General features: G+C 43.8%; 2 protein-coding genes across 7 annotated transcripts; both read right to left on the bottom strand.

Annotated features, from left to right (window-relative positions):
* Positions 1-7,885: 7,885 nt before the first annotated feature.
* Positions 7,886-14,212, bottom strand: LOC109769227 (uncharacterized). Its single transcript, XM_020327982.4, has 6 exons — positions 13,849-14,212; positions 11,608-11,752; positions 11,308-11,396; positions 9,798-9,852; positions 9,511-9,596; positions 7,886-8,275 (listed from the first exon to the last, which is right to left on the bottom strand). The coding sequence occupies exons 1-6, from the start codon at positions 14,038-14,040 to the stop codon at positions 8,120-8,122; spliced, it is 723 nt and encodes a 240-aa protein (XP_020183571.1). The 5' UTR covers positions 14,041-14,212; the 3' UTR covers positions 7,886-8,119.
* Positions 14,213-14,577: 365 nt separating this feature from the next.
* Positions 14,578-20,555, bottom strand: LOC109769228 (uncharacterized). 6 transcript variants are annotated; one of them, XM_073510140.1, is made up of 11 exons: positions 20,000-20,541; positions 19,748-19,789; positions 19,500-19,536; positions 19,298-19,396; positions 18,867-18,936; positions 18,589-18,704; positions 17,842-17,956; positions 16,522-16,665; positions 16,223-16,442; positions 15,982-16,125; positions 15,396-15,482 (listed from the first exon to the last, which is right to left on the bottom strand). In XM_073510140.1, the coding sequence occupies exons 1-4, from the start codon at positions 20,136-20,138 to the stop codon at positions 19,309-19,311; spliced, it is 306 nt and encodes a 101-aa protein (XP_073366241.1). In that variant the 5' UTR covers positions 20,139-20,541; the 3' UTR covers positions 15,396-15,482; positions 15,982-16,125; positions 16,223-16,442; positions 16,522-16,665; positions 17,842-17,956; positions 18,589-18,704; positions 18,867-18,936; positions 19,298-19,308. The 6 variants fall into 6 exon arrangements, 4 of the variants coding, with proteins under 4 accessions (XP_073366241.1, XP_073366238.1, XP_073366239.1 ...); XR_012204454.1 differs by lacking the exons at positions 18,589-18,704; positions 19,748-19,789; positions 20,000-20,541 and adding exons at positions 14,578-14,785; positions 14,870-15,032 and having other exon boundaries at positions 15,321-15,482; positions 19,500-19,689; XM_073510137.1 differs by lacking the exon at positions 18,589-18,704.
* Between the last annotated feature and the right edge of the window lie 2,698 nt (positions 20,556-23,253).

Here is a 23,253-nt window from a genome sequence, read left to right as displayed (position 1 = left end):
ATTTTTTATTATTTCCAAAAATAATCTCCGTGGAGTTTCAGGTCATTCCGAGAACTTTTGTTTCTGCACATAAATAACATCATGGCAATTCTGCTAAAAACAGCGTCAGTCCGGGTTAGTTCCATTCAAATCATGCAAGTTAGAGTCCAAAACAAGGGCAAAAATGTTTGGAAAAGTAGATACGACGGAGACGTATCACCAAGGAAACTTCTTATACCTTTAATGTCCTTAGGACACGACATCTTTTCAATAGCATCAACTTTAGCTTTATCAACTTCAATACCTCTTTCAGAAATTTTATGCCCCAAGACAATACCTTCATTAACCATAAAGTGGCACTTCTCCCAATTCAAGACAAGATTAGTTTCTTCGCATCTCTGCAAAACTCGATCAAGGTTGCTTAAGCAATCATCAAAAGAAGTTCCATACAGGGAGAAATCATCCATGAAAACCTCAACTATCTTTTCACAAAAGTCAGAGAATATAGCAGTCATACATCTTTGAAAGGTAGCAGGTGCATTACATAAACCAAAAGGCTTACGTCTATAAGCAAAGGTAGCGAAAGGGCAACTAAAGTGGTCTTTTCCTGATCCTCTTTTGACACAGGTACTTGAGAGAAATCAGAATAACCGTCTAGAAAGCAAAAAATGTGTATATTTGGATAATCTTTCTAGCATTTGATCAATAAAAGGTAAAGGGTAATGATCTTTTCTAGTAGCTTTATTCAATTTGTGGAAGTCAATTACCATTCTATAACCTGTAACAACTCTTTGTGGGGTAAATTCATCTTTATCATTAGGAACAACATTAATACCTCCCTTCTTAGGGACACAATGGACAGGACTTACCCACTGACTATCAGCAACAGGATAAATTATACCTGCCTCCAGAAGCTTTAGTATTTCATTTCTTACCACTTCTTTCATCTTAGGATTTAACCGTCGTTGGTGATCAACAACCGGTTTAGGGTCTTTTTCCAATTTTATTTTGTGCTGGCATAGAGTAGGACTAATGCCCTTAAGATCATCAAGAGTATATCCAATAGCAGCACGGTGCTTCTTCAGAGTTTTCAATAATTTCTCTTCTTCCTGCTCTGAAAGGTTAGCACTAATAATAATAGGATATATCTTCTTTTCATCAAGATAAGCACATTTAAGAGTATCAGGTAATGGTTTAAGCTCAAACACGGGATCACCCTTGGGTGGAGGAGGATCCCCTATAATTTCAACAGGCAAGTTGTGTTTCAAAATAGGTCCCTATTTAAAGAATACTTCATCTATTTTCCTTCTTTCATTCATAAACCTATCATTTTCATGGTCTAGCAAATATTGTTCTAAAGGATCATTAAGAGGCACGAAAATTGAAGCAAGACCAATAATTTCATCTTTATTAGGCAATTCTTTATCATGGGGTTGTCTACGAAATTTAGCAAAATTAAAATCATGAGACAGATCCCCTAAACCAACAGTAACATTATCCTTTTCGCAGTCTATCTTAGCATTAACAGTATTCAAGAAGGGTCTACCAAATATAATGTGACTAAAGTCATCTTGTGGGGAACCAAGAACAAGAAAATCAGTAAGATATTTAACTTTCCCACACAAGACTTCAACATCTCTAACAATCCCAATTGGTGAAATAGTATCTCTATTGGCAAGCTTAATTGTAACATCAATATCTTCTATCTCAGCAGGTGCAATATCATGCATAATTTCTTCGTATAAGGAATGAGGTATTGCACTCGCACTAGGACCCATATCACATAAGCCATGATAGCAATGATCTCCTATTTTAACAGAAACAACAGGCATGCCTACAACAGGTCTATGTTTATTTTTAGTATCGGGTCTAGCGATTCTAGCAGCTTCATCACAGAACTAAATAACATGCCCATCAATATTATCGACCAAGAGATCTTTAACCATAGCAATACTAGGTTCAACTTTAATTTTCTCAGAGGGTGTAGGTGTTCTAGCATTACTCTTGTGAACCACAGTTGAAGCTTTAGCATGATCCTTTATTCTAACAGGGAAAGGTGGTTTCTCAATATAAACGGTAGGAACAATAGGATCAACATTATAAGTAATAGTCTTTTCTTCAACTTTAATAGGTTCAACTACTTTTACTTCAATGGGAGGATGATATTTAAACCACTTATCCTTAGGGAGATCAACATGAGTAGCAAATGATTCACGGAAAGAAGCTACCATCTCAGTCCATATTTAGTGCTAAATTCACGAAAAGCATCGGTATCCATAAAATATTTAACACAATCAAACTTAGCTGTTATACCTGACTCCTTACCTTCGCCGAGTTCCCAATCTTCAGAGTTGCGTTTAATTCTTTCCAATAAATCCCATTTGAATTCAATAGTCTTCATCATAAAAGAACCAGTACAAGAAGTATCGAGCATGGAGCGATTATTGAGAGAAAGCCGAGCATAATTTTTTTGAATAATAACTTCTCTTGAGAGCTCATGATTGGGGCATGAATATAACATTGACTTAAGCCTTCCCCAAGCTTGAGTGATACTTTCTCCTTCGCGAGGCCAAAAATTATATATATAATTACGATCACGATGAACCAGATGCATAGGATAAAACTTCTGATGAAATTCCAATTTCAATCGGTTGTAGTTCCATGATCTAATATCATCACATAGCCAAAACCATGTCAATGCCTTTCCCTTCAAAGATAAAGGGAAGACCTTCTTCTTGATAACATCCTCGGGCATACCTGCAAGCTTAAATAATCCACAAACTTCATCCACATAGATTAGGTGCATATCGAGATGTAATGTTCCATCTCCTGTAAAAGGATCAGCTAGCAGTTTCTCTATCATACCCGAAGGAATTTCAAAGTAAACATTTTCAGTAGGTTCAGTAGGTTGAGGAGCAACTCTTTGCTCTACTGGTCGGGGTGAAGATACCCCGAACAAGCCCCTCAAAGGATTATTTTCCATAGTAACAAGTGACAGTAAATTTCAGCGCACTATATAAATTTTTCCTTACCAAATTCCACCTACCAAAGGCGCTTCACTCCCCGGAAACGGCGCCCGAAAAGAGTCTTGATGACCCACAAGTATAGGGGATCTATCGTAGTCCTTTCGATAAGTAAGAGTGTCAAACCCAACGAGGAGCAGAAGGAAATGACAAATAATTTTCAGTAAGGTATTCTCTGCAAGCACTGAAATTATCGGTAACAGATAGTTTTATGATAAGGTAATTCATAACAGGTAACAAGTAACAAAAGTAAATAAGGTGCAGCAAGGTGGCCCAATCCTTTTTGTAGCAAAGGACAAGCCTGGACAAACTCTTATATAAAGGAAAGCGCTCTCGAGGACACATGGGAATTATCGTCAAGCTAGTTTTCATCATGCTCATATGATTCGCATTCGTTACTTTGATAATTTGATATGTGGGTGGACCGGTGCTTGGGTACTGCCCTTCCTTGGACAAGCATCCCACTTATGATTAACCCCCCTCGCAAGCATCCGCAACTACGAAAGAAGAATTAAGGTAAACCTAACCATAGCATGAAACATATGGATCCAAATCAGCCCCTTACGAAGCAACGCATAAACTAGGGTTTAAGCTTCTGTCACTCTAGCAACCCATCATCTACTTATTACTTCCCAATGCCTTCCCCTAGGCCCAAACAATGGTGAAGTGTCATGTAGTCGACGTTCACATAACACCACTAGAGGAAAGATAACGTACATCTCATCAAAATATCGAACGAATACCAAATTCACATGACTACTTATAAAAAGACTTCTCCCATGTCCTCAGGAACAAACATAACTACTCACAAATCATATTCATGTTCATAATCAGAGGGGTATTAATGTGCATAAAGGATCTGAACATATAATCTTCCACCGAATAAACCAACTAGCATCAACTACAAGGAGTAATCAACACTACTAGCAACCCACAGGTACCAATCTGAGGTTTTGAGACAAAGATCGGATACAAGAGATGAACTAGGGTTTGAGAGGAGATGGTGCTGGTGAAGATGTTGATGGAGATTGACCCCCTACCGATGAGAGGATCGATGGTGATGACGATGGTGACGATTTCCCCCTCCCGGAGGGATGTTTCCCCGGCAGAACAGCTCCGCCGGAGCCCTAGATTGGTTCCGCCAAGGTTTCACCTCGAGACGGCGGAGCTTCGTCCCGAAAGCTTCCTTATGATTTTTTTCAGGGCAAAAGACACCTTATACCAGAAGATGGGCATCGGGGGGCTTCCAGGTGGCCCACGAGGCAGGGGGAGCGCCCGGGGGGGGGGGGGGGTAGGGCGCGCCCTCCACCCTCGTGGACAGTGGGTGCCCTCCTTTGGTGCTTTCTTCGCCCAATATTTTTAATATATTCCAAAACTGACTTTCATGGAGTTTCATGACTTTTGGAGTTGTGCAGAATAGGTCTCTAATATTTGCTCCTTTTCCAGCCCAGAATTCCAGCTGCCGGCATTCTCCCTCTTCATGTAAACCTTGTAAAATAAGAGAGAAAAGGCATAAGTATTGTGACATAATGTGAAGTAATAGCCCACAATGCAATAAATATCGATATAAAAGCATGATGCAAAATGGACGTATCAGAGGTTGTCTGCTCAATCAACTCAGGTACGTACCACAAGTGATGTAATAGGCCGCAGGATTTTCCCCCGAGGGATCCAGTTATGTTCCCATATAAGTGTATCTTCTCATGTACCTATTCTCCGTACCACTCCTTGTTGCATGATGTCTCTACCATCCAGGATAGCACGCCGAATTTGTGATGGATGAGAACCCAAATCCACATGTAAAAGATCACAGTCTGGATAGTAGACCGATTTTAGGATCCGTGAGCTGAGTGATTCAGGGCTATTCAAAAGCCTCCATGCTTGTCTGGCCAGGAGTGCTAAATTGAAGACCTCAAGACCTCTAAACCCTAGGCCTCCCATGTGCTTCGGCCTAGTCATAATATCCCAAGACACCCAGTCTGGTTTCCTTCGTCCCTGCTTACTACCCCACCAGAACTGCCTAATGATGGATATGATGTTCTCACATAAAGCTTTGGGAAGTCTGAAACATGCCATTGAGTATACTGGAATAGCCTGGGCGACAGATTTGATAAGAACCTCCTTTCCTGCCGCCGACAAAAGCTTCTCCATCCACCCTTTAACTTTCTCCCACACACGGTCTCGTAGATACTTAAAAGTACCATTTTTTGAGTGTCCCACGTCAGTTGGCATACCCAGATATCTGTCACTCAGAGATTCATTGTAAACATTCAAAACATTTTTAACACTATCACAAACTTGCTGAGGGCATCCCCTACTGAAAAAGATTGATGAGTTGTCGTTATTTACTCTCTGTCCGGAAGCACCACAGTAGACATTCAACAGGTGTGATACCGCATCCGCCCCCTTAACACTCGCCTTAAAAAGCAGCAGGTTGTCATCTACGAACAAAAGGTGGTTAACAGCCGGGGCTGTGGGTGCCACCTTGATTCCGCCAAGTACCGATGACTGTGAAGTAGATTTTAAAAGGCACGAAAGGCCCTCCGCTGCAATCAAGAACAAGTAAGGGGAAATAGGATCTCCCTGTCGAATTCCTCTGGTTGGTTTGAATTGGTCCAACTTCTCTCCATTAAAAAGAACTGAGAACGATACTGAAGTCACCATGCTCATTACTATGTCAATCCAGGGCAGGGCAAACCCCAGTTTTGCCATAATGGCCTACAAATACGGCCACTCCAAGCGATCATAAGCCTTCATCATGTCTAACTTTAGGGCACACGAGCTATTAGATTTTGCTTTAGACCGCTTCATAAAATGCAGACACTCATATGCACAAATAATATTTTCAGTTATGAGCCTTCCCGGAACAAAGGCGGACTGCTCATCTGAGATAATGTCTGGTAAAATCTTCTTAAGTCTATTAGCAACAACTTTCGAGGCAATCTTGTATATAACATTGCATAGGCTGATAGGTCTACACTGAGTAAGAAGAGTTGGGTTCATTACCTTTGGTATTAAAACCAAAACCGTGTCATTTATGCTCTTTGCACTCTCTTCTCCTCTGACAATTCTGAGGACAGCCCTAGTGATCTCCTCCCCGCAAATAGATCAGGATAGAAGTGAGCCGGGAAGCCATCTGGACCAGGCGACTTTGTTGGGAACATCTGGAAAAGCGCAACTTTTACCTCTTCAGTGGTGTAAGGTGCGCATAAAATATTGTTCATCCCTGTCGTAACCTTACGTGGAACATGCATCAAAACATTATCAAGTCCGGTGATCCCCTCGGACGTGTACAGAGTCTGATAGAAATCATTAACCATCTGGTTAAGATCACCCGGGTCTTCAATTAGGACGCCAAGAGAATTTGACAGAGCTTTTATCATGTTCTTTTTCCTCCGGATGCTCGCCCAAAGGTGAATTTTTTTTTTGTTTTTGTCCCCGGTAGCAAGCCACTCGATCCTAGATCACTGTCGCCACATTAACTCCTCCCTGTGGTAGAGTTCCACAAGTTTATCATTTATCTTCACCTCTGCGTGCGACGGCCCTGTTCTTCCTGGATCTCCCCTAAGGCGCTCAAGCTCAAGCTTAAGTGATTTATTTCCTTGCGCACACTACCAAAGGTGTCATTATTCCATCTTGACAGATCGGTGGCCAGAACTGTCAACTTTCGTCTGATCTCCTCAACAGTATGCCCCGGGTGTTGTGCAGTCCACCGCGCCAAGATGGTATCTTGCCAGCTCTCATGTGTTTCCCATATGGTCTCGTACCTAAAAGACCGTTTACATGTAGTTTTTTGCTGGTCGTTTATCTCTAGGAAAATCGGACAATGGTCGGAGGTGGCTGCCGTTAGATGAGAGAGGCTGGCAAGAGGAAATTGTGCACACCATTCTGCAGATCCTAGTGCCCTATCCAACCTTACTCTTAGTGAAAGTTCCCCCTGCTACCTTCTTCTTAAAAGTCCAAAAACGGCCCTTATAGCCTAAGTCCAACAGCATGCAAACATCAATTGTGTCTCGGAAATCCTGGATTTGGGCATTACTGCGTTGACCAACTCCCATGTGTTCATCCGGCCGTAAAACTTCGTTGAAAAGAATTCACAGCTGGGAGGACGGAAATGTTGACCGCCTCGGTCAGTTCTTCCGCCGTGCTACACTTCGTTGCAGAAAAAGCAAAAGAAAAAAGATAGCAGCCCACAACAACAGGAGGAGCGACGCAGGCAGCCCATATAACCCACAAAACACAAAAAAGCCTATGCCAGATGAACACAAATGCAAACCTGGCCCACCAAGGGACAAACACACACGCCAGACAACAGGCACAAACACCACTGCGAGACAAACATTTTGCAAGTATCTAGCAGCATTTAAAAATGTGGTGAATATTTTTTTAAAACTTTTGACCGCCCCTCCCCATTAATTTTCTGTCTAGTCTTCCTGTTGCTCTTTTACATTTGAGCTGCGGATTCTTTGAAAACTGATGTTTAATCTATGGTAATTTGTTTGATCCAAAATTGCCAATGGCAGTCAATGTTTAATCTAGGGTAATTTTCCTTTCAGAGCGTAGGGCTATTATCCATCCGGTGAGAGTAAAATCATGATGTCATCTTCATTGCCGACGATATCCCCTTATTTGATTTGGCTCAATTTCATGATTTTCAATCAACTCATTTCAACCATAGAGAAAGAAGACTAACTGGTAACAATAAATTTCAACCAACTTATTTGATTTGGTCAAACTTTATCATTTTTCATACCATCTCGACTTGAAGCACACTCTAAGAATACCTTCGTGTCAACTGTCAACACATATTTTGCCACCAAATGGGATTCTATGCTCTAAATCCGACACAGTAAAGACTTCCGATTCGCATGGCAGAGAAAGAGTAAATCATGTTTAAACACATGGCATTATTTCAGTTTACCATATGAATACTGTACTGTTTTCCCTGCAACAACATCACAGCCGTGAAACAAAACAAGGTCTCACAAGATTTCTTTACTCAAAAAAAGTCGACTAGCTCAAGTAACCCTTTCCCAAGAGATTATAGCCGCAGAAAGAAAAGAAGGATGTGTGAGGTAATAAACCCAACCCTGAGCCCTGAGCTATTGACCTACTCATCAGCCGTCCAAGGGCAGCTCACCACAATCCACAATTCGACAGGGCTGCTTGGGAATATCGGACCTGCTGGTTTCTTGCGATTCAAGCTCCCTCACAACGTCCATGCCCTCCAACACATGTCCAAACACAACATGACGGTTGTCCAACCATGGTGTCTGAGAAAAGCATTCCATTATTTCGAGTCAGAATAAGCCATAGGCAGCAGTAATAGTAGGGCTTTGGTCTCATTTTGCCTTATTTTCGCTTCCTTTTCTCATTTTTGGCAGTTTTTAGGCTTCACTAGCTTAATTTTCCATTCTCTTCTTTTCGGCTTTGGCAGGTTCTTCTTCTAATACAAAATGGCACACATCTTGGCGCGTGTAGAAGAATTGTTTTTGGAAATGGCATGGCGATGACATGTAAAATGTGATGAACGGGAGAACCTATAGAGCTGTAATATGGAATGTGCATTTTTCACCACATATTGTGGGAAACTTGAAGAAATGTGGAAGGTTCACTTTTCAACAGCTCTAACAGCTATAAAGAATCAAGTAGTAACCTAAAATGAAGTTCTGAAAACAATAACATGATGAAATATTAGGACGTGTACAATGATGCTGTGCCACATATGATAAATGATGAGGTGGAAGAACGAGAAATCAGAAAAAAGGGATTGTCTTCTCTTAATTAAGAGATTATCTCTTAGGAACAATATCCCTCACAACATATTTGCAATATTTAGTTACTATAGAGATAACAGATAAGACTTAAGAGATAACCATTATACATCATATATTTTTTTTTATTTCTAGATTACGTGGCAGATTTAATATACAACTGTTTATTAACCATTGTACATGCCTTATACACTTTGGACTACTGCAATGATTGCGACTTTATGCCTCTCTGCTGAAGACACACTATTTTAGAAACAAGAATTCAAGTATCATCAATTGTTACTTTGGGTGTAAGTGTTTTTGTGGGCACAAACAATCTTACAAAGAAATCTAGGGAGCGGATTGAAGGATTAAAGTTTTCTGTCAGGACCAGGAATCTAAACCACATCCTACTCCTTTTCTGGTATACAAAAGGGAGTAATGGTTTTTGTGAAGCTAATTCGTTAGTGGGGTATTACTACACTGATTTCAGTTCTGTCAATATAGAAAAATACCCCCATTTTCAAGTGTCTAAACTTGGAAGTAATACCTAAGGCTAGTAAATAAATCTCAATGGTATTGATCGAACACAAAATAGGGATAGAAATGTACCCCTCTGTCCATAATTTGCACATACTTTTGAAGACTAAATAAATATAGCCTTTACTTTACCATACATGACTTTGAAAGCGAAGAGTTTGGCAAATAGTGACCTAAAAACGATCCTGTCATATTGAATATTAAGGATTACTTACCTTCACAGTGCAAATGAAAAACTGGCTTCCATTTGTGTCAGGGCCAGCATTGGCCATGCTTAGTACACCAGGACCAACATGCTTTACTGAAAAAGGGGTAAGAAATAAAAACTTTCAATTTAACTACTACTGAACTAAAACTGAACCTATTGCAGGCAAAAAATTCAATACACAACTCTATGCAAGTCAATGAAGCTTCAGTCCATAAATCAGAAGTGCGACGAAAAGGTCAAGGTTATAAAGTGGAAACTTCATTCAAAGATAATGTGCAGTATAAAACCACTTACATGTAAAATTTTCATCATCAAAGCATTCACCATAAATACTTCTCCCACCAGTACCCTGCGGTCACCAAAAAATCCTTAGCACCTAACAAGTGAAAAAATCTTTTACCTTGTCACAGAAACAAGTTTGCTGATAAATAAGTCGCTGAATTCCAAACCTAGATTAGGATGAACTTCACTTGTCTTTCATAAGGTGCTTTTCGACCCCCTTTAACATTTATTTTGTACACTATCTTAGTATTGCAGTGCTTCCCAGAACTAAGAAAGTTGCCAGACTTTCCCTAGATGCATCCATAACACAAATACTACTATTTTGCAATAAAACATGTTCTCTTCCAAACTTATATACTCAACACATTACAGTCTTATCTTTTTTTGTGTGTTTAAGAAATTTAATCGTTCAAATTTCAGCCTTGCCCTTGGTAGTTTCTCAACACATGTAACTCATGAAAGGATAAAAATGAATCCTGCTAAACTGTTGTGTGGTAGATTTGTCACTTAGCTTATCATAGGAAAGTAGTATAAAAGTGAAGAGGTGAGGAGTAGCAATAGGAAATATGAGTTGCATTAGGAAAGGCTGTGTTGCTCAACCGCTTAGCCTAGCAGCACAACCCTTGTATTGCTCTCCCACAACCCCGTTCTCACAGTTTAGGCTGCTCCCATTCGCTCGCCGCTGCTGCGGAAATCGATTTGCTTTTTTTCCTCTGGCTACTAAGATGTTTAAGTTCGCCAGGTTGTCTCTTGCCTGCTCATGGACTTAGCAGGCGGTTTAAAAGGTTGACCTATTTGAGAATCTCTGGATCTATGTTTATTTCCAACTCCCCGAAGGCCTCCCCGATGGGTTCTACCATAGAGGCACAATACTAGGTAGCCACCGTGGCTACTAGCCTGTATTCATCTAACTTTCATAAATATTGGATGAGCCATACAGTCATAATACAATGCCCTTTCAACATAATTATATTGGCATAAATATAAATTAACACATTTAAGAACCATCTTAACTAACTAGAGAATATCATAAATCAATAACTGAAGTGGTACTACATGATCCCACAAACTCCAGGGGATGTGTAGACTCAGTGTGCTGAAGAGGATAGGACCTAGCACATCCACTTAATCCAGATATCAGTAAACTTGTAGGCAGCTGGTACAATAACTGGCAACTCTTCTGCTAAAATAAGTCTATTATGCCATCTTTTTCACGGGTGGTGCTGAAAAGTACTAGTTTCTGCAATGGCATTGATCGGGATCCATTTTATTAGTTGACTTGGTGAAATAGAAATAGAATGCACCCAGAATCATAATTCCAACGGGACATTTCTGTAGACCTGAAGAATTTAAAATCTACATTACAGATATCAGTGCACCCTGTAAGTGAATGGACATATGCTGCACAAACACCATCCGAAACAAACCTCGCAATTTGATTGTACTGGAACTGATGTATGGTGTACAGGGAGGAGTGCAGAATAAAGTGAGCTGACTAGTTATCAGGGAACATAGTACTTACATTGTTGTTCTGGAAATCCCCGCCCTGAATCATGAAATCCTTGATAATTCGGTGGAAGGAGCAGCCCTTGTATCCATAACCTTTGTCTCCTGCCCGGATAAAAAAGAGAGCAACAATATCTGAGTCCAGGTATATACTACTCAGCACATTTACTGACACTAGCAACTCCTACAAATTTGTTGTCGAAGTTAAATAGTGAGGACCGAGGATTGCTAATTAAAACTTTGGAACCTTGGTCTTTTATAGACTGGGCATCATCATTAATAAATGTCTTTTATCTGAAAAAATAGCCTGCTATACCAGTGCACAAGGCGCGGAAGTTATCGACAGTCTTGGGGACGACCTCGCCGAAGAGCCCGATTACCACCTTGCCTGCGCGTTCCCCGCCAATCTCGACGTCGAAGAAGCATTTGCTCGTCACCTTAGCCTGGAGATCCAAGTCACCCTGCAGAAGCAGCAACAGGACAAGGCAAATTACAAGCTAGATTTGTCTAAGACCTATGATCGTGTCGAATGGAAAATTTTGTAAGATCTCCGCCTATGCTAGCAACCGAACTACTGTGCCCGCTCGGAAGATTCTGAACTGGCTGATCATCCTGACGATGCACTGCCTCTGGAAGGAGAGGAATAAACGTGTCTAGATGGCATCTCCGCGTCTGCGACTGTGGTCACTTCCATCATCGACAGGGAATGTCTCTGGTTGCTCACTTGGCAGCTGAGACAGTGTGGTTGTAGGGAAGTTCTGAGTAATCGATTCATCTTTGATGTCAGTGGATTTCTGGTAGATGTGGTTGTTTTCCCTCTATCTTAATGAAACGACGCGCAATGCTCTTGCGCGTTCCGGAAAAATAAAGGACCAGTGGGGCAACTCCAATCGTTGTACATCAAAACATACACCTCAAATGTCCGCGGACACGTCCAGACATGTCAACGGACAGCGATTGTGGAGCCGGTCATCCAACTCGTATTTTTTTTGGAAATGGAGGAGGACCCCCGGCCTCTGCATCTGGACGATGCATGCAGCCACTTTATTAATTATTCACACAAGACCTTACAAAGTGATACAATAGTAAGACTAAAGCCACCGTCGCTACTCCTATCCAGTTGATGAAGGGATGCTGATAGTCTGGGCCTAATATCAAACAGACCTCGCAGCCAAACCTAAACATCTAAGATCTGAGGTCCCAACCAGGACGCTTACCGGGTATGGGGCACCTACCAGTCCGGCGCACTCCTCAACCAGGACGCCTGCCGGGTATGAGGCCGCCGCAGCCACTTGCCACCAAACCATCTTCAGAGTTGTACTGTTGCATCTATCGTGCCAGGTCTCTCTGCCATCGACGCCACCACGACGTCAGACAGCGTCGTCCTCCTGCGCGAGTCCATCCTCGCACATCGGATGCCCAATCTGCACTGCGCCACGCCGTCGAGATCCGTCGCCATCAATGTGTAGGATGAAGCACCGCTCCACCAAAGAAGCGGTCCACTGGTCCCTCGAGCCCGTGCACACCTCCAAGAACGACGCCCCCAAGGGGGAAACGACACAAGAGCGCCGCCGTCCGATATACTGATCTAGGGTTTTCCCCGGAGGTAGCAGATAGATGTCTTGAACTTCTCCTTGGCGATGCCTTCAAGAAGAAAACGCCGCATCACAGCGTCGTCACCGCCGGCCTTGGCCAGGTTTTCACCCGGATCTGAACAGAGGACCTCCATCAAGCAACTTGTACACGAACCGCCGCCATCGCTGACGGGGACTGGATGGAGAATCCAGGCCGCCGCCGCCTGACCGGCCATGGCACCACCATGGTGCCTAGGCCGGCGTCGCCAGGCCCACCATGCCCGCCTGTAGACGCTCACCAGATCCGCCGGCCCGCCGAAGCCCATCTGGGTACGGCGAGATCCGCGATCTGGGCCGCTGCCACAGGGGCTCCTCTGCTGCGGTATCGCGCCTGCGCTGACGCCGCTGTCACACTCGCCGCCGGGAACCCGCCGCTCCACGCCGCCGGTGCCCCGCAGTTCTGTGTGCCGCCGCCGCCAGGGGAAGACGCAGCCACCACATTCGTATGCATCAAATAGGCATCACATTCGTACAACAGGATGGGCAGGCGGACCTAGAGGAGAAAACACATTGGCTGTGAGGACATGTGGTCCAACTGACAATGGGCAAGCCGACTATCCGGACCATTGGGTTCGGGTTTTTGAAAATTCGGACGTCCGGATGTTTGATGGTCGGTGTTGGAGGGAAAAAAGTGTCCCGACCGCTTGGTCCGGACGTTTCGGCAAGGAGTTGCCCTGATCGGACATACAGTATTGTGCAGCGGTTCTCGGGGCGCTGAGTGCGAGGACGCAGAATCCATCGCAATGGTGGGCGCTGTACGAAGAGCTTAGAGAGATTTTCCAAACGTTTAAGATACAGAAATCTGATGGAGAGCAACGTTGCCACCCATCAGACGGCAGCCCAAGCCAAGAATGTCAACCATGTAATCACATGTGATTGTAATCCCATCGAGAATGGATATATTAAGCTCTCGGGGGGCGTACCTCGGCAGCCGCCGCGCGGACGACGAAGGCGGCGGCAGGGGCGCGGCGCGCGCCCAGTCTGACCGCACCCGCGGAGCTGGAGCGGAGGGGGCAGTCAACGCGTCCCCTAGTGCTGCTGCGGCCAGGGACGACGCATCGGCGCGGCGCCGGCGTGAGTGCGGAGGGGTTGGACACGGCCGGCCTGCACGCCATGTCAGGGTTGGTCGCTAGTACTTGGATTATCAGATTTTCTTTCTTAGTGATGAGGGCACTTGGATTATCAGATAGAAATCGATCAATGGGGATTGGGATAAGGAGGAGAAGACGGGGCGCACTAGAGGCATCTCGAGAGCGGACGCCTATTTCACAGTTTTTTTTAAGAAACAACACGCTTTATTACTCAATGTTTAGGGGAATACTAGTAGATCGCCCGTGCATTGCCACGGGCCTATTTTTTTCATGTGCACATTAATACAGTGCATATCAAATTTTGCAGATATTTTTTTAATTGCACCTGTAAATATAATACATATAAAATTTTGTATGTATAAAAAATATATCCTGCAACCATTGTTGAGGAAATCGTTAACTGGTAGCTGCTCGATCGGCTGGCGAGTAAGGGATTAATAGGCTAATCGGCAAGTTAATCGGCCCTTTAATCAATTAATCGGACAATTTATCGGTTTATCGGCTACTCAGTGACCCTACGAGTAGGGATTAATCAGCAAATTAACTGGTTCATCGAATGAATTCTTAAACAGGGCCTGCAACAATCATAAAATAATTGAAATCCACTTCACTCGCAATTTCACTCAACCATGTATACAGAGAGAAATGATCTAAATAATTATATGTTGTCTTTAGCTTCATTTGCACTCCGCAACCCCAGTCCATGTTCGCCACCTCAGTAGTGACAAATCCGGCTCGCAATGCCCCCTTCCCCCTCCATGAACACACACTTCACAATCAATTGAACCATCTATACAGTTACTAACATGTTGCATCCCTTCTAAGAAGGATTGACATGAAAGGGACACCTTACCCATGATTCTTCTATTTTTATGATCTCTGCTATCTGGGCAACATCCAGATTGTAGAGACGTCATTCTCTTGAGCACATCGCACATATGTGTCTTCTATTGCTGCTTCTGCTTGAGTGTGCTGGTGAATGATCTCATTTGCTATGTAACAGATAGACAAAAAACCTACCAAAAATATCAGTGTCATATTAACTCATTGGTGTTATTAATTCCAAAAATATGGGAGTGTAATTGTCCAGGAAATCATCTAAGAAATTATTACAAGTGGTACTGAAATCAGTTGTCAAAAAAAATGGTAAGCAAACATTAGAAAGATGGTCCCTGAAAAATGTTTCACACATTACAGAAAATAATCATATATGAATTATATTAGGTAAAAGTAATTGGGCATCACATTATGAGATACTAAAATTGGAATGAATCACCATGATATTTAGTGAGAATCTGAACTACCTCATACTTCATACTCTGCTTGCTTGAACTTCAAATGAACATGCTATGCACCAATTGAAAGAACCAGATCACTTAGATCAAAATGTTATCCACAATTTGAAAGAACATAGCAGCATACAAGATCTCCTTTCAGAATAAAAAAATAACCATCCAACACATGTCCTGCAAGCAACATTGTGCAAGTGTATAATAACTGCATGTCAAATATGCAATAATTTGGGAATGAAGGATCACTTTTACACCCTTATTTTATGGACCGAATATGAAACTCGCATGTCCATAAGACAAGCAACAAATATATCTAGGTCTAAATATCCATGGGCACTCTACATGGAAAATATGCAATAATTTGGGGAATAAAGGATCATTTTTACACCCCCCCCCCCCCCCCCCCCTTTTTGTGGAGCGAATATGCTCCCAAGCTCCAACCAGATCGAGCGAGCGAAACCAAGAACCGCCTACATCATAGTTCAAGGGCCAAGGTAATTAACCTCGTCTGATTAGAAGGCAAATGTTATCCCCAAGAATAACCCATCCAATTCATTTCCCTAAGGAAAATTCTTCCAACTAGAAGAAACCATAACTTTATGCGAACTGATCTCTGAAGTTTGAATTACATACTGATTAGATAGCATCAAATTAGTACAAAAATATTACTTACCAGCTGTGTTGAACAATCACCAGATCAGCAAGCAAGCAAGATATGTCTCGGGCCAACTTGTTGAAGAGCAGAAAAGGACCGAGTGCAGTGATGTTGCTATTTGCTGAGTTAAGCAACTGTGGTTATTCCCATATGATCTAGAGTCTAGAGAGGTAAAAAGATATGGAGTATGAATCCTTCGCACAATTCAATCCTTTGATTGTGTGAATGCATACATTCGCCAGTATTACATCACACTTACAAAGTTGTCATGTGGTGACATGCTAATCCTCCTCAAAACCTAAGCCATTGTTTGCGAGAATTGCCGGCGGCAGTCAGAGTACACCCATGAGGCCAATGCCATGGCCGCCGCCCACCATGCCCGGAGCTCCTCGTTGGCCCGAACGCGGTACCTCTCCGTGACGTCTGGCGCCACCTCTGTCAAGATATGTTTTGTATATAACCGTTATCAACTACTCCATCTGTAAAGAAATATAAGGGCGTTTAGATCATTAATACAGAGGCGGTACATCCTTCAAGGAACGCAGCATGTACGCATACCATGAAACCCATCGGGCACATGATCTATCCGTTTGATGGTGCTCATGTTGTTCATCTAAGCTCAAACTTGTGATACGTAGTTGTGTACTACTCCACTGTAGAAATCTCAAGATACTGCAGAATGGTAGCATGGATACGATCACCCTGCAAAGAGCAAACAATATGTTTTAAGCAGGAACAAAAAGGAATATTTTAACAGTTATAAGTATACCAGAGCACATTGATATTTGAGCTGGAAAAAAGAGTAATTCTAGAAAAACATAAATGGCCTCAAACGTAACGCAAAATAACCAATACCGTATTCAGTTATGATGTTTTTTAGAGGCATCATACCGAATAATATTAACCCTCTTCCTTTAAGCAACAATCAAATAGAAAGATAGCCTCTTCTTTAACCATTCGTACAAAACATAGATTGTTTGTTTCGTCCAGAAAATAAAGGAAACCCAAACTTAGGATAAATATAAGATATAAGGAGGCCATGAAAAACATGCTGCTGCATTAACAAGTTTAACCCTTCTGGAACGTTCCGTTCTTGACCTGTTATTCACAATTATGTTCATTAATTCTTAACAAGCCAAGACTGACGCGAACCTATTATTCATGATTATGTTCATTAATTCTAAACGAGCCAAGACTGACGCCAACAATAACAAAAAACTTCAAGTATGATGTACCATAAAAGAGAGAAGACACTATATATAATAGATCATCAGTTTTCTAACCCCACCCGTTGTGTCATCGCCCCTAATACTAATTACCTAGACCACACCAAGGGCATTTCGAAGATCTAAATATCGAATCACTTTCTGGACAGAAAAAAATATCCAGCTCAAATAGAAATGAGTATACCAAATAGCTTGGTATGAGCTTGTAGTGAGAACATCATGAGTGTCTGAACTTAGTGCTGCCATCAAGTTCAAAACTCAACGATCATATAGGAGATCGATGGACAGAACTAAACCACAATTTTTTCCATGAATGTGTAAACATGAACTAAACCAGGTATGGGTTATTAAAAATGGAACAATTGGAGCAGAACATCTGCAAGAAGCAAACCAAATTGAGCCACCTACACTGATAAGCCCATGTGCTAAATCAAAAGGAAACCATACCAACTATATAATACACTTTTGAACTAAACCAGGTCTGGGTTATTAAAAATGGAACAATTAGAGCAGAACATTTGCAAGAAGCAAACCAAATTGAGCCACCTACACTGATAAGCCCATGTGCTAAATCAAAAGGAAACCATACCTACTATATAATACACTAATATAAGACAACAATAATATAAACAAGAAGCATAGACCACCAGACCTCAAGTGCAGCCGTAAAAACTCATTATCGTTGTCGTCAGCAAATGCAAACGTGGAACTACCAGTCATTACTATTGTCATTCAGCTTCCGCAATATCAGAAACCACAAAGAGAACCTGCCAACATGCACAGAAGAAGATCATCAGCTCACACCTATCAACAGTTAAATAGATCTATAGCAAAAGCAAATAGAAACATCTATGCCAATGTCCGTGACCAAATCCATACAGCCCCACACCCATTGTAAAACACACACCCCTAACAAACAGCATGGCAAAAGGAAAAAGGCAAACAGCACGCAAGAATCTCATTATCTGTCATGTTCAGTCATGAATGAAAATATTGAGAGTATTTAAAAATAGATCTCTACATCCCTCTATATTGCCTTGTTATATATCTACCAAATGGAGCAAAAGGTTACCCTAAATAAGTTATAGACATCAATTTGTGCTTCCGAAACTACTGTGAATCGCGTAGCTAAAAATTTAGAACTTGTTAAAATAACATGAGAGATTAGTTAATGATGTAGATGAAGATAAAGCGAACGCATTAAGGTTCAGTGTCAAGTGGTTGTTGTACCAGCAGATTGTTGTAATTTTTTTAGTCCAACTGCTACGCTCGTACAGTATCAAATATCGAGAACTTGGCCAATTGCAGTTAATCATTGAGATGCTATAGATAATATCCAAGCCCATAGTGATTAAATAACAACATAAGAAAAGAGCATGAGTGAACCAGTAACATCTACCGGATAGCTTAAATTATCAAATAGATCAATCAAAACTACTGATCGAGCAGCTACGCTGAGAAGATGTTGAGCGTGGAGCACCCTGATGGTTCTGCGGCTGAGCGTGCACTCCAGTCCTGCGCTTATATCTCACCATGTAGAAACACATACAGAGGATTATTAATTTCTACTGTCGCTAGCAGATTGATTGCAAGCAAGGCGGGGTTGACCTTGTAAAAGACTGAATATCATTCGGCCTTGTTGATGCCAGCATGAAGGGCAAGGAGAGAAGGACATACCTCAGTGGTCATTGCCGCGTCCTCAGCTACGATCTAATTGCAACTCGTCGAGAGGGTGTCGGAGATGCTGCTGCAAGTTTTCACTCCTTGGCATCAGATATATAGCATTGTAAGTCTGCTTTCAAAATAAAATTTCTTAAATTCCTACAAATAACAGATTGGATCAGCTGCTTTTAATTAATACTAAAAATATACTTTCTAGTTCAATTTTGTACATAGCATGATAAGATAAAGTACAATCTGTAACGTAATACCACATGTTGCTTAAAAAAGGTTACAATACATCTTGCTTAAACTACACTCCAGTGAAATATAAATATCAATACTGTCCTCGTGATTGAGGCAACGTTTTGCATCAGGAACGAGCCGCCGAGGATCTACCCTCTAGCCTAGTCATATCTACTGATACAAAATATGCAATCACGACTTACTGGGTTAGAATTCAGAGAGATTGGAGTGTTTGATTCACTGATACTATTGGAGAATGGAGTTCCAAAACCTTCATTTGTGGTGTGTGGAAGACAGCCAGCCTACAATTTACAAGGAGCATAATAATTATTTTAACCAAGCACTGTAACTAATGACAAGAAGCTGCTGGGTAAGGAGCATTAGTACTGTAGATCAGGAGCATACCTCGTTGCTTGTAAGACAACACATGAAGTAGAATCTCCTTTTGGTTGTAAGAGAAAGAATGTAAGAATTTTTCTATCAGAACTTTTAAAAGGCCAAACAATGCTTGTGGAAACTGTGATCGGGCAAACTCAAATTGGCCACTTAGAACATCTCGAAGGGACAACAGATAGCAAATAGTTGAGAAAAGAAAAATTCTCAGTCTGAAATTACGATACGAACAAGTAATTTAATTCTAAAAAAAGCAATACCATCCTTAGGATCAAACTGGAGCTCCTCTACCTCCTCTAGACCTGGAGCGCAAACATAATGTTAATCATTTGAGAAACTTATCTCTGTGGAGACTCCATCTGCTGAAGAAAAATAAATGATCTATCAACATTGACATTGTATTTCGTCTGAGAGAATCCAATATCCGGATCAACAACCAAAATGAAGAAAACGAGCATGAATTGGGGGGGGGGGGGGGGGGGGGGGGGGGCATGAGGGGTTGGGAGCCTGACCCGAGCGGAAGATGCGCACAAAGATGACGGCACTGAACCCTGCAGCAGCATGGTTGACATCCTTGCAGTGCGTCACACGATGGAGCCCATGACTCGAGCGACACAGGGAGGTGATGGAAGCATGTGCTGCGGCCTGCATCTACTCGCATATATTTGAAGCCGTGGAAGCACTCCTCCTGCTCGGCCGCGGGGTTGTCGGCGATGCGGCGATGGATAGAGCCCAGGAGGCGCCTTGCCTCGCGCGCATGCCAGGTACCCGGAGGCGCTCGAGCACGAACGTGGCGGCGCCGCCCGCCTCGTCGCCGGTGGATTGCGTCCTCTTCACCGCCCGATCTGGTAGTGCTGGTGGGCGTGCATCGCGGGGCCTGGTGATGCGGCATGACCCATCGCATCAAGCGATTTGGTAGGAGAGCTGTACGGCGATGGAGCCCATTGCGACGGCGCTTGGAAAATAGTAGCATGGCGCGGCGGCAGACGAGGGGGTTGGGAACCCTAGGCGGGTTGGGTCGAAAAGAGGAGGATGTGGGTGTCTGCGTCCGAGCGAACCGGTCGATCTAACGAGGAAGAGGCATGTCGAGGGAGTCGAGGGGAGCCTCGCTGGTTAATTTTCGTAGATTTTTTTAGTCCGCTTTTCTTGGGTGCGACGGGAGGTTAGCCCTGGACTCCGTGCGAGGATCGCTACGAGGTTTTTATTGGTTCGACGCGGCTCATGGTGAATGGGAGTGAGGACGAAAAAAACCGGTATAGGTGGGACGAAATTTAACCGGCGGCTACTTCATTATGAGTAGAGATAAGGCCTCTTCCAATGCACTGGTTTTTTTAGAAAAGGAGGATGACCCCCGGCCTCTGCATCTGGGCGATGCATACTGCCACTTTATTAATTATTCTCACAAGACCTTACAAAATCATACAATAGCAAGACTAAAGTCATCGTCTAAACAACAACTGTTGCTACACCTATCCAATTGATGAAGGGGCGTTGATAGTCTGGGCCTAATACCAAACAGACATCGCAGCCAAACCTAAACATCTAAGACCCGGTGTCCCAACCAGGACGCTTGCCGGGTATGGGGCACCTATCAGTCCGACGCACTCCTCGACCAGGACGCCTGCCAGGTATGAGGCGGCCATAGCCACCTGCCACCAATCCATCTTCAGAGTTGTACTGTTGCATCTCCCTTGCACGGTCTAGCTACCGTCGACGCCACCACGACGCAAGACAGCTTCCTCCTCCTGCGTGAGTCCATCTCCGCGCATCGGACGCTGAGACTCCACTGCGTCATGCCGCCGAGACCCGCCGTCGATGATACTGTTGATGCCACACCGCTCCACCTACATGCCATCTCGCGTCGACTCCGAACTATTAGCAACTCCACCACCCTGAGCAGTCCTCGGCCGACGCCTTCAGGAAGGAACACGACACCAAAGTGCCATCGTCGCCCAAACAGAGGAACAGAGGCTTTCGCCTGCGCTCATGGCAGAGGTGGGGGGCGTATGATCCACACCTAAGCCTCCAGGAAGGTAATCGGCGCCGAGGGCATCGACTTTAGTGCGGCCGCCACGCCGGCCTGGAGTTTCCCCCGGATCCATGCCCACCCGCCAGATCCGTCCAGGCAGTATTGGCGTCGACCGTAGTCGCTACCGTAGCCAGCACGAAACGGACAAGTCGGAGACGACGCCTCCCATGGAACTCCGAGCGGCCGTCGAGGAGCCGTCGTAGCACCGCTGCCTCCACGCTGCCCACGCTGCCGTGGAAGGCCCCCCATCTGCACCCGCGGGTGCCGCCCGCAGGCAGGCCGCACCGCGCGCCAACGATCGAGGCCGCCGCCCCGAGATCCCCGCGCCGCCCGAGGCACCGGCGGTCAGATCTGAAACAGATCGACCACGGCCACCATAGGCGCGCCCCGAACGGCCCCCCACGCGACCATCGGGGGAAGCAGCTCCTGCCGTCACCCCCTGAGCCCTCGCCGGCGCACCCCGTCGCCAACGCGCCGCCAACCGCCGCCGAACGCCACCCGCACCAGGTCCCGCCGCTGCGGGGAGGAGAGATCCCGCCGCCGCCGACGCCAACCGGGCTTTGCCCGACGGCGCGCCCCGGCGGCGGCGGGTAGGAGAGGTGGGAGAGGGAGCTGAGGGCTTGGCGGCACTAGGGTTCCCCCCTAGTCGCGGCGCGGGGGCGACCCAGGGGAGGGGAGAGGTGGGAGCATCTAGATGTGTCCTAGACCCAAGGGAGGGGAGAGGTGGGAGCATCTAGGTGGGAGCATCCAATGCACTGGTAAGTGTATTATAAATTGTTTAGCAACTATAGTTCCCAATGCATAGGTGCTTAATTTGTTGTAAAACTGGTCACAATAGGGAGTAATTTAGCATGTTACTAGTCTATGTTACTACCTCTATAGTGGGGAGTAACATATATGTGGTATCATGTAGCACTTCATTAATTATGTTGTAGACTCATCTTGCCTTGATATGTGTGATGTTACTCATACTACTAGTAACTAGCTATGTTACCACATGACTCTCTTTCTTCATTAATTACTTGTCACTTCACCTATTTTGCCTAAAAATATGTGATGTTACCACCTATGTTACTCCCACTGTGGGTAGTCTAAGCTAAGCTTCATTCATTTAATGACTTGGCTACTAAACTCTTTCATGCATTGGTGAGCTTGCTTCAATTAAATGTTTTGCCTAGGTTCACGCGTTTTACATTGGTTTTTCCTGGGGTTACCAAGTCCATCTCTCTCCTCTTAATTGTCTTTCACATCAGATTTTTCGCCTACATGGCAGGCTTAGCACCTGTACAAGGTGGAGCCTTGGGAGGGGCCTAAAGGTGATTTGGAGGCTCACCTAACCAGATATAATGTCCCACTCCAGTGATGTAGCCATCCTAACTAATCTTTACAAAGGCGTTGCATGTTTGCCGCGTACACACACATCTTGTTAAGTTGAACCGTTTCTGTTGTTTTGGCTCATCGCAAACAGTTCATCCGAGTGAACTGTATGCCCTGTGTCACACACACCTTGATCTGCCCAATCGTTTTTGTTGTGTTCCCTAATCGCAAACAGTTCATCCGACTGAACTGTATGTCGTATATCACACACACCTTGATATGGATGCCCGTTTCTGTTGTTCTGGCTCATCGCAAATAGTTCGTATGGAACAAACGTTTGCCACACATCGCACACGCAATTATAATCTGAATCGTGTTTGATGTCTCCGCCATCACAAACATTTCATATAATTTTGGCGG

This window comes from Aegilops tauschii, chromosome 3 (genome assembly GCF_002575655.3).
Source record: "Aegilops tauschii subsp. strangulata cultivar AL8/78 chromosome 3, Aet v6.0, whole genome shotgun sequence".
Classification (NCBI taxonomy): domain Eukaryota; kingdom Viridiplantae; phylum Streptophyta; class Magnoliopsida; order Poales; family Poaceae; genus Aegilops; species Aegilops tauschii.
Note: the sequence above shows the minus strand (reverse complement) of the source record. Positions and strands in the feature narration are given on the sequence as shown.